Raw genomic sequence first — 12,155 nt, 5'->3', positions numbered from 1 at the left:
ATGTCAGCCAGCGCAAAAATCACTAACCCTTTCAAATTGAAAACCTCTGTTTTTATCCAATGTTATTAGCTTAGGTTTTATGGGATGGTGTTCTTGCCCTCCTCAAGGACCCAAAGAAACAACTTCCTTTAGTAACAACCTTATGGGCAGTGACCCAGATACACCTTGTGCTCTCTAGAATATGGTAGTTGGCCAAGTTCAAGCCTAGTTGGATGTTTTGTTCTTCAAAGGCAGGTTTTCCCAGTTTGTCTGCTGTGGCTTGCTTGGCTTCCTGACTCTCCTGTTTGCTACTTGCTCAGGTAGTAGAAACAGAAGGTAGAGAGTGTTAAATTTTATGTAGTTCTCTCCTCACTAACCCTCTGTTTTCCGCTGCATACTATACTCTGATGCAGGGACAGCTGGCTATCTTGCTCCAGCCTTCCCCGTTTTGCCTGCTTTGCTCCTTTCCCTTGATCTGTCAGCATCTCTTATATTCCAAATGAAATTGGATCAACCAGGAAGTATCATGTCCCCTGCACCTGGTCCTTCCTTTTCTTGCATCTGTCAACACCAGTGTACTTTCCCCTCCTCCGAGTGGTATCATTTTGGGGTGGCCTAAGAGACTGGTTGCCCATCAGCCTGTGTAGTGGTAAGCTAGGGAAGTCACCATGCCCACTGCTCACATGGATTATAATAACCCTTTATTTTTAATGTTTTCTTAAGAAATCATGAAAAATATAAATAATGCTACATTACAGCAGTCCAAGATGATATTCATCTCTGATTTTATCCATGTAAATGCTGAGGCTTCAGGTTCTCTAATGGCCGTTTTTGTTAAGTCAAAGAAATTAGTATTAAGAGTTAATACTTTATCAGAAGATAAAGTTCATATTTGATTCCTCAGCCTCTAAGGTGCTTCCATTCTTTCTGCATCATTACCAGCACTGAAGAAAAACAAGGTTGTCTTCCTGCATTCTCAACAAACAGAAGGCAGTCAAATCTACTTTTCATTTGGTGATCAAACGCTTTAGTGCAACCTGAAGAGACTTCTTTAAGATGGTTTTGTTGAGGTCCAGAGCACAGGATAAGTGATGCTGGTGGGACAATGTAATCTGAAAAGAGAAACAGAATGTAAGCTATGCTGGTTCAAACCCAGGTTGATTCTCTGTCCACACCATCCTCACTCTGCCTCTTAATTGCTGAGTAGGTCTACTATAAAAGTTGCAAGACAAAACCTATTCTTTTTCTGTATGGACTTACACTTAAAGGGTCAGTTATAGTTTGTCTGCTAATCCATAGTGCTACTTTGTCCTTTCTCTTAATTCCTTGGGGCTGTGGGAGGATTGTTTGCTTAAAGTATTTTTAAAAACCCATTTCACCAATGGGGTGAAATGTATCCATGGATGTATACAGGGGATTAAGTTGCCATTTCCCACCATGCTTCAAAGCTCCTAGCACAATCACTTACACTGCTTTGGTACTTAGTCAGTACAGTCAAAACCAATTTGGCATAATGCATCGACTTGGCAAACTCTTGAGCCATCTGACAAAGATTTAGGACCAATATGTTGAAAACGTCAGGAGACAACTCCACCTAAAAAAGGAATGGACAGAAAGGAAGGGGAGAGTGGAAGAAAGTTACTTTAAAAATTAATCTGCTACAATCTGAGCAACTGTTCAGAATGTAGAAAGTCTTGAGACAAGCCAAACTGGTAAAAAGTCAAATTGGCACCTGGAGAGGAAAAAATTTGCCCTGTCAGAGACCCCAATGAACAGAACAAAAACTCAAATCACAAAACATTTTGATCCTATTCTTAACATTTTCCACCTTCAGCAAGGCAAACACTATGATGTTGGGAGAAAGGACAAAAATGTAGTCATCAGAACAGTCAACACACTGGTGTGAGGAAAACAGATTTTATTCTCTAGTTATCCAAGTAATACATGTCATCAAATACTGATGCACAGAAAAATGCACAGACCTACCTGTCGCCCCAACAAAGAATGTACAACTGTGAGAAGATCTTCTGTCCAGGGCATCTCTGTGATCTGACTATAGAGGTAGAAAGGAGAAAGAGATCAATGGAGGGAGAGAGAAGTGAAATTATTTGAAGTATGAAATTCGTGTCAATCACAATGACTCTTCCTTGATTTATACCACAAGTGGCTAATTAAAATTGCAGGCGGCCTGCATTTATGTAAGGGTTACGTTCCAAGATCAAAGTGTAGAGCCAAAATTGTGTATCTTTGAAACTCCATTGAAGTCAACGTATATGTACTGTTGGTTTAAGAACTAAAAGACATGGCAACTGAGGGAACAGCAGCTTCATGCTCCCATTTCTGACTTGCTCTGTTACATAAACAAAACAGAAGGGTGAGTGGAGTCACCCGCACTATTCAAACTGTTATTCATTGGGGGGGGGGGGAGGCAAATACTTGAATTTGCAGGAGTCAGTCATATGTAAAAATGTGAACTGTGTCTCTTCTAAAGAGTTTTAGGAGCCTTTCTATAGATGAGTGGTTACAGAAGTTGCGATAACTAAAAGTACAATGAAAGATACCCTTGTAAAAAGCTAGCAAAATTTAGTTAATTTTTTTATAAATAAGAGAAGTAATTTGTTCATTGTTACAGTGTGCAGATAGATATATGGATTTCATAATGAAGGGGAACACCATTTAAATAAAAGCTCAATAAAATTGTGCTCAGGATTATCAACAAAATGCACTTCAATACAATTCCTACATTACATTACATTTCATATTATACTAGGAACATTTACCTGAACACCAGTTTCACATATTCAGGCTCCAAGCACTCTTCAATTAACTTGCACACTAGCTTCATCTGCTCAAGGCCTGCAAAAGCAAAACTAAGGGACTTGAAAGTTGCCTTTGTACAGTATTGTTCAAGGAACACATACAGATATTGTAACCAGATAGATAAGAGAAATGATTAAATTCTCTTCAAATGGAACCCAAAAAATTGGTCAAGTTACAAGGAACTTGTCTTTTACTTCCAGAGCTTACTTTCTAAATATGCTGTCAGAAGTCTTCCAAGTCAGGCATCCTGCCAGATATATGTGATTATTTGGGAATTAAAGGCTCTCTGTACATGGTCAGAGATGTGCCTCTTTATTTTAACATCATGTATTCATGGTCCAAGCTTAAACTATGAAAACAATTTCTGGCCTAAGCCAGTGGGAGCAAATTCACACAAAGGTGGACTTGGATCTAGGTTCAAATGCTATGTCTGTTGTATTGCATGACCTGGGGCAAGTATTCATATGTTGCCAAGAAAAACAGTTGCCCTATATTACTATCCTAGGATCCCACTGTAAGGCTGCAAAGAATTTTGCATATTACAATGATGAACAATATAAGAAGCTCAGAACAGGAGACAAAGCAAAAAAAAAACCCAACCCCTTTTAAAATAGTTTAAGGCATATTTCTGTCTTCACAAAAAAAACTGAGCACCACAGCACAGTACAGAACAGACAAGGCCAAACAGAATTTATATTAGAGCAGAGCTAATGAGCTCACCTTTCCCTGGAGCCCGCAGAATTGAAGGAACTAAGGTACAACAGACTGGACGAGCATATTTGGAGCAGAACATCATCAGGGCAGTTGTGAGTGGCCAGGAGGCTGGCTCAGTCAGCAAAAGAACCTACATGCCACAAATCAGCAGAGAAAGAGAGAGAATATTATTTCATATTCTGTCAACAATCCTGTATATCAAGATGACACAAGGGCATTTAGGTACATCCATTTGGTATGGTCAACAAAACCTATATTTAGGAAGGCAGGGGCAGTCATGAGTCTTTCTAAATTAGAGAGAGTATGCTAAAAAGATCCAACACCTCTTTCAAGTTACACAGGCCAACACACATTTTGCTTCCTTAAATGTTACACCAATTCCTGGGTATACTTGGGGTGCCAATTCCAAAAATGTCATCCGTTTTGCCCTATCATGTCTAGTTTTGGAGAGACAGCATAGCCTCTTTAGTGAATGGTTCAAGCAGCTTCCTCATGAGGAAGGCTACACCATGGCTTCCTCATGAGGAAACTGCTTGAACCATTCACTAATGAGGCTATACTATATCTCCAAAACTAGACATGATAGGGCAAAACGGATGCCATTTTTTGAATCGGCACACCAAATTCATATCAAACCACCATAAAGTTTGGGAAAAACTTTTCTGACCCTCAATTTTGTAGGACTGTGTTATTTTACTCTTATGTTGGAAGTTGACATGGGGATGGAAGAGGATATACCAGATCAGACACTATCACACAATCCACAACTCACAATAGCACCCAAGACCATTGCAGCAGTTCATTTGGCTAGTGGGATCTGGGGATAGGATGTAGGATGCAATTCTATCTAATGTGTGATACTGCAAGTCACAGCATTTGTAGACCCTCTCGTAGGAAACAATGACTGGACGAACTACTGAGTTTAATGTAATTGTTATTAATTGCATTTTGAATAGTCTGTAGTTATAATCATTCAGAACAGTCTGGGGATTGTCACTGATTACATTATTTGCTCACTCTTAAACACAGTGTCAGATAAAACAGAGATCAAATATACATTTCAATGGCCAAAACCAGCATTCCAGGAAAACTGACACCATCAAGGACATCATCCAGCCATCTTACTTTGACACTCTTTAGTTTGCTCTCTACAAGAAAGAACACTCTCTGCATTCTGCCAATAATTTCTTCCTGATATATGTCCATCTTCTTCCCATGCCTGGCCAGATGTATCCTAAGCACTTTATTTCCCAAAGGGAATATTAACATTTAAAAATCATATAGGCATATTTTAAAGAAAGAAGATTCATGAAGAGAACTAAAGACAAGACTGCCAAGAGAAAGAATGAAATATCAGAACTTCAGAAACTGAAGAATCACATGACATGGGTATATTAGTCTCCAGTTTTTTTTAAATTAAAAAAAACTGAAACTACAGGAGTGGAGGAATTATTGAGATTTGGGGGGGAGGAGACTTTCTAAACCCTTTCCTCTCCAGTTGCTTTTTCTGCTCAAAATTTTCCACTCCTATCTGCTTTTCTGTCAATAGCGTAAGAGTTATAGGCATCCTGTTTTCCTCCCCAGTGAATGGAAAAGCAGATGGGGTGAATTTTCAACAGACAAATATCTGGGGGGTATGGTTAAGCAGCCTGCTGATGTGTTCTCCTGATCACAGCCTCCTATGGCTATTTAGTTATTTTAAATCAGGCAATTATTACACACCTGTCCATGGCAATATCTACTTTGGTCCTCATTCACAATATGCAAATAAAGATTGCAATCCTTTCTTAAAAGCATGACTAACAGCCCAATCCTAATCCTTGCAGCGCCACCGGGTGCAGTGACACCAAAAAGGCTGCCACTGCAGCCAGCAGCCCTGCAGAGGCCAGAGGAGGACGGGGATGTTCATCCCTTCTCCCAAGTAAGGGTGCAGGCCCCACAATGGGGTTACTCGACTTTGTGCTGGCTATTCTGCCGGCACAGATTGGAGAACCTGTGTCAGGGTTTTCAGTTCAAAACGGAGGATAGAATCTGGCGGAGACCTCCACCGATCCCACCCCCTTCCACCCTGGCCCACCCACCACCTGGCACACCACCACCCAGCGGTTTATCTTACCTTGGCAGCCACACGTTGTCCTCCTGCTGGCACCAAGGCACAGCGCTGGCACTCCCCCCTCCAAGCATGCCGTAAATGTACTTTATAGCACATTTACACCTAATGCTGGCACTATGGGCCCTTAAGATTGAGAGCCCATTCTTATGCATGTCTACTCAGGAGTAAAGTTTTGCATCTAAGGTTGGGCACAAATACTTGAGCTTCATTTTAGCAATATTTGTCCCTCTAAATCACAGGGTCTCACTAGATGGGCAGGAGGTCTGGTCTAGAGGGTACTCATAGAGCCTCCGTTAGCCTGAAGATAACATCAGAAGGTCGCCAGTTCAAGAACATTGGTAGCTCCCTGAACGGCAAGACCTTGAAGCAGCTGACAAGCTGAGTCGAGTTATTTCATCTGTTCTGAGCGAAGAAACATCTTGGCTGCCCTCCATGTGGGAGCTGCTGTCAGCCTGCGTGGGAGGCACTGGAGGCCAGAAGTGAGATCAGACCTGGAAGATCCATCTGAAATGTTGTGTGGTTCTTGAAAGAGAGAACCGTTTATGATTGTAAAAATCCCCTTGAGGGATTTAGAAATGCCTGCCTATGTAAACCGCCTTGAATAAAGTCAGAGGAGTAATCCGATGACCAGAAAGGCGGTATATAAATACCAAGTTATGATGAGGAGGAGGAGGAGCAAGGAGATTTCTTCTGTAAAGCTTCTTCCAAGACAGTGGACCTAGAAACCTTTGCCACTGAACAAGCAGGAGAAAGCAGTGCCCTTCATTAACAGTAAATCCAGCAACAAACCAAACCTCTGAAGTTTCTGCCAGTTGCAGGGACAGAATTTTACTTTGTTTAGATTCTCACCCGTGACAGGAAGAGCTTTCCAGCAAGAACTGCTGCATTACTATATCCAAGATCAGGTGAGAGCAAAACTAACCAAGTGCAGAACCGCAAAAGTTCATTCTCTGGACGCTCCGAGAGCTGTAGTAAAGAGCACAGACCTTCCAGCTAAAAAGAAAGGAAAAAGGAAACAAACATCACCAGGACTGATCCATTTCCCAGATTGCAAGAAAGGATTGCAATCATCACTACCCAGTCAGTGAAAAATAGGATTCCCCTTACAAGGTTTCAGTAGGATCCTGAAGTTTGAAATTACAACACTTACCTGGGAGTAAGTCCAATGAATTAAGTGAGACTTACTTTCAAGTACTGTAAATTGGGTTGCTAAATGCCACCTACACAAAAGTAAATGCTCTGTAGCATACTAACCTGGTTTGGGCTACATTCATTCAAAACCTGTAACTCAGGAGGAGCAATCCCATCAGAAAGCTAAAAGGAATTAAAAAACAGAACACTTTAGAGGTTTTAGAGAATGGAGGGTGTGATCACGAAACTGACCAAAGAACAGATTGTGTTTTAATGTCATTTTAAAATGTTTTGTTAGCCACTCTGAGTGATTTTAAAGGAGAATGGTGGACTATGAATATGTTTGTCTCTGAAATAAAGATCTCCCCAGCTGAACAAAATTGTCTTTTAGGAGGTACATCAGCCTTCTGTCCAATGTGAAAGGCAGGAGCAAATACTTACACCAAACTGCATCTCTAGAAGTTCTTTAAGTTTGGGTACATGTACCTAAAACACAGGAAAGAAATCAGTCAAATCACTCAGACCTCAGCTACTTTCCTCACATCAGTCTAAGTAGCCTGAAGAAAAGAATTACTATATAAATAATAAGTATAGTTGTATAAATAAGTTAAAGTCAAGTTTTGAAATGTTTCACAGTGATGCACATAAGATCTACATTTCTAGAATAAGAAGTGGGTAATGCAAAAACAAGGGCTCAACATGAAGGACTCTTGGGGCCTAATCCTATCCAACTTTCCAGTACTGGTGCAGCCATGTCAATAGGGCACACATTGCATCTTGCAGTGGGGGGGGGGCAGCCATGGAGGCCACAAGGTAAGGGGACATTTGTTTCCTTACCTCAGGGCAGCAACGTGGCTGCATCAGCACTGGAAGATTGAATAGGATTGGGCCTTAGTAAACTGAGGGTACACCTATAGAAATGCATTTGATCCCTGCAAGACACACAGATTCTCTTATCTTATAAGCCCCTATCATCTCAGGGAAGGTGTCTTCCAGCATGAGGTTCCCCAGCCCTTGATATCTTCTGATGAGGTCCTGATCCAGATTCCATCTCACAGGAAGGTTAAATTAGTCTCCATCAGGATCAGGGCCTTTTTGACAGCAGCCCTGATGCTTTGGAACTTTCTTCTTAAGAAAGCTTGTATAGTCTCCTCTATATTTTCTGTCTGAAGATGTATAAGAAGTCTTCCTCTTCTGAAAGCTGTCGATTGTTCATTGCCACGCCCTATGCCATATGTTCTCTTGGATTTTTGTTTAACTGCTGCTTAATTGCTCATTGCTTTGGTTTTTGTTAATATTGTATTACTTTGTGGTTTTTTTATTGGATATATTTTTAATTTGTATAAACTGCTGTGAAATTTTGGGTGATCAGTAGTGATCAACTGGGGTTGGTCATCATCCGCATGCAAGTAAGACAGGGATGAGGGTGGAGCTAGTGTGGGCTCTGATGTCAGCACACTGTTGGTGAAGGAGTCACACATGCCACATTATGACAGCATACATACCCCAAAATGTTAAAAAAAAATTGGAAATTTTATACCACTTACATTTATAGATCCTGTATAGACATATTGTCTACTGTACAGACATATTGTCAACCCTGTTGCCCATTTCCATAAGCCAAGCAACAGAAAGAGACCCTTTGACTCCACAATTTGTTCTTCTGACAACCTCCCTAAAGCTCACACCTTACATCCTGCAGATGTAGAGCATGTTTCATCTGTTCGGGATAATACTGCTTAGTGGACGCTAACAATGAAAGCTGCCAGCCCTCGCTAGTAAAGAGGATTATGTTTCATATATTTGCAGTGCCAGTTCACCAAGAAAAATAAGAAAACTTAGTAATACCTTAATATGATCAGGGATCTCTGCTGCAGTGTCCTGCTGGGAACTATGACTGGCAGTCCTCCTTTCTACTTTCTCCTTTTGAGAACTATGATAGTTGTTGTCTAGGCTGTGGACATCTTCATTTCCAGAAGCTTCCTTCACAAGTGAATTCCCTATACTAAACTCCTGCTGAACAGTACATGGTTCAGAAAGTTCTGTATCCAATTCACTAACTTCCAGGCGAGACCTCTTCTCTTCAGGACTCGGAGTTTCCCCAGTTACTGCCTTGTTTTTCCAAATCAGAGACTCAGTGTCTGATGCACTTCCACTTGGTACTAAGCAGGGTTCTGCCCGTTTAACATACCAGCTTAGTCTTCTTTCTAAACCACTTTGTCTGCAACTAGAGGGCCTAGCCTTCTGGCATAGTTCTTTCAACTGCTGGTGACATGAATCTGTTAGTAGAACTGATGCTGAAGAGCTCTTATCTTGCAGCCCAGCTTGTAGTAAGTCCCTCAGTCTCTGCACCCATAAGTCTAGGCTTGGCTGCTGTCTAGTGGCCTGAAGTAGACAGTTGAGGCAGTCTTTTGGAACTGAAGACTGTATCATAAGCAGCAAGGAAAAGAGATTTCTTTGGCATAACACTGGAAGCAGCAGCAATAACGGTTTTCTGAAAGGAGCACATGGAAGATGAAAAGCAGACAGAAGTTTACTCAGTCACCACAAGAGAAGATATAAAATGGACAGTGCAACTCCTTCTACAGGGCATACCAAGAATTACAAGGGACTGGATAAGTGCCAAAAATGGCATCCCTGTTTTGAGGTCTCTCCAACGTGGAAAACTTGCCTCATATCCTGACAGTGTGCATTTCCCCATCGCAAATCATTTGCTGTGGCTGATGGGGGAAACACACAGCATCATGACAACACAACACAAGGTGCTATACAGATATAAGAAGCTGCCTGACACTGATCCAGAGTATTAATCCTTCTAGCCAAGTACAGTCCATCCAACCAGAAGCAGCATTCCACAGTCTCAGGCAGCCCTACTTCCTCAGAACTTTTTGGTTTGGAGAAACTGGGAATTGAAACTGAGCCTGTTGCATGTGAAGTGCATGTTCTGAGCTATGGCACTGTTTGGATACCATCTTTGGCAATAGTTCTGCATATTTCATAACATGTATAGTTCTGCCATTGCAGGGCAACTGAAGGTCTCTTAACTCCTCAAGGAATGTGGATTTGAGGCCTTGATGCAAAGACGGCGGTAATGCAAGAAAGAAAATATAGTTTCACTGCATTATAATACAGATACCAATATAAAAAATATCAAAGATTTCCTGACAGAGAATTATTAATACACTAAAACAAGTATTTATTCATGCACAGAGGTCTGACTCGACCACCTTTCACAGCTGAAAGGGTCTACTACAATCAATAAGAGCAGGATATACACCTCAGAACATTCTTACTAGTGCTGAGCAATCTCCCATACAGTGGAGTGCATGTCACATGCTGCATGATCAGATTTTTGAAGACTGAAATAATTCTGGCATAAAGTAAGACATACTATTCTAAATGTTTTCAGTGGAAGACATGAGCAACTTACAAGGCAAGGGTCTTCTCAGGCCCTTTGAGTACAGGCTCTTGAGCACATAAGTTCTCCGTAAAGATATGCCAGTTGAAACCCTGCCTTGGTTCTTCCATGGATTGGGAACGCTGAAGGAAGCGGAAGGCGGCCAGGGCTCCCCCAGGCCCAGACAATGCGCAGAGAAGGAGACGGGAAGACTTATCAAACCGCTGGAGCCAAGGTACTGGGAGACTATCCATGCTGATGACCATCAGTGCTGTTAAGAGGAACAAGGCAATGTGAAAAAGTACAGTATACTAAATAAAATGATAGAGCTGATGAAGCATACCTGAAAGTCACCTAGTACAACCATATGCTTTAAGACAGACCCTTCTTCAGGACTCCACACTGTTTACATCAAAAAATTACAAATAAGATGCAGCTTAAGCTACTTCTGCCCAATGTTGCAGTTATGCAACAGGGACCAAAAAAAGTACACCTGTGGAGCAAGCAAAAATGGGTTTCACAGAAATTCCAAGAGAGTGAGCTCCATGGACTGTAATAGGACTTACTTCTGAGTAGACACACATAGGACCGGGCTCCCTATATCGATTTCCGGTGAGAAAGAAAAAAAACCCTCCCAACAGTGTGCAAAGTGCCTCTCCTGCGAGTCATCAGAAGGGTGCCGCACTGGGGGCCCTGCCCACAGCAGCAGCAGTGCTCAGGGGAGGACGCGCAGTTCTGTCCAGCAGCTGCTGCTCTCCCCGCAAACTCCTCGCTTACCTGCTGAGCGGCTGGTTTCGAAAGCGCCACCTGAAGCCCGCCCTCCTTCGCGCCTGTGCAGCAGCTGCAGGGCCAGCCCAGCCCAGCTCATGGGAGGCGCCTGCTGAGCGGCGCGAGAGGCGCAGCGGCGCTGACTGGAGAGGAAGGCTGTTTGCAGGCGCCGCTAGTGGAGATCTGGCTCGGGGCTGCGGAGGCGCAGCGGAGAGAGACGGCCCCAAGTAGCAGGCCAACTCCTGCACTGCTGCCAGCTCCATATTCCCGGAGGGGGTAGCCCTGTGAGGCTACAGTCCTGTACACACTTTCCTGAGATTAAGCCCCACTGCATGCAATGGGACTTATTTCTGAGTAGACATGCAGAGGATTGCACTGTTGAAGCCCAATCCTATGCATACCTACTCAGACCTACATTCCATTATAGTCAATGGGGCTTACTGCTTGGTAAGGGTGGCTAGAATTGCAGCCTGAGAGCCCAGTCCTATGGGCTCTGAGCACTGGTGCCAGGTGTCTTGAACATGCCCTAAAGCATGTTTATGGCACCTAGCAAGTAAGGAGTGCTGGCCCAGTGACAGGCAGCGCCGCGTCCAGCACCAGATGGATGCCACCCAGAGCACAATAAGAGTTCTGGGTGGTGGAAAGATCTTTTGGGGCATGGAGGTGGTGTTCTGGGGCAGCAGGAGGAACTGGGGTGGGAAGGGGTTGGATTAGTGGAGCCCTGCTCTGCCGTATCCTATCCTCCGTGACAGGCTGCAGAGTCCAAGACAGAGGCTCTCAAGTTTGCACTGGCAAAATAGGGGCTTTCTCCAGGGGAAGGGACAAAATTTTGGCACTGCTGCACCTGGCTGGGGATATAGGATTGAGTTGTTTGTTGCAACATAGACAGGTGACAACCTGCAACAGCAGTCTTATTGCTTGCTGAGAAACCCTGCTATTTCCATAAAATTTCCTCCTGCCAAGCAACATTTTGTAGGATTGCAACCTTAAAATATTGACCTGCCAGTTTCTGTAACTAAAACCCACTTCATTAGATGCATGAGGTATGTTTAGAACTGCAGCTAGTCACTCTGTATGCTTGACAGCTCATATGGCAGAGCCTAACAGCACTGCATGTTTACTCAAAAACTAATGTCCATGTAAGTGTGCATAAGATTGTACTGTCAGACCAGCACCCAAATGAAGTGAGATTAGAGCAAGGCTAGTAATGTATGAAGGCAGGTTAAAAAAACA

General features: G+C 42.8%; 1 protein-coding gene across 1 annotated transcript; it reads right to left on the bottom strand.

Moving 5' to 3' along the window:
• On the bottom strand, nt 1-10,408 carry FANCE (FA complementation group E). The gene is made up of 10 exons (XM_066625803.1): nt 10,188-10,408; nt 8,606-9,251; nt 7,199-7,243; nt 6,881-6,940; nt 6,476-6,619; nt 3,520-3,643; nt 2,760-2,835; nt 1,966-2,032; nt 1,448-1,573; nt 1-1,091 (listed from the first exon to the last, which is right to left on the bottom strand). Exons 1-10 carry the CDS (start codon nt 10,406-10,408, stop codon nt 987-989), a joined length of 1,614 nt encoding a protein of 537 aa, XP_066481900.1. The 3' UTR covers nt 1-986.
• Between the last annotated feature and the right edge of the window lie 1,747 nt (nt 10,409-12,155).

This window comes from Tiliqua scincoides, chromosome 4 (genome assembly GCF_035046505.1).
Source record: "Tiliqua scincoides isolate rTilSci1 chromosome 4, rTilSci1.hap2, whole genome shotgun sequence".
Taxonomy (NCBI): domain Eukaryota; kingdom Metazoa; phylum Chordata; class Lepidosauria; order Squamata; family Scincidae; genus Tiliqua; species Tiliqua scincoides.
This window is presented reverse-complemented; position numbering and strand designations above follow the sequence as displayed.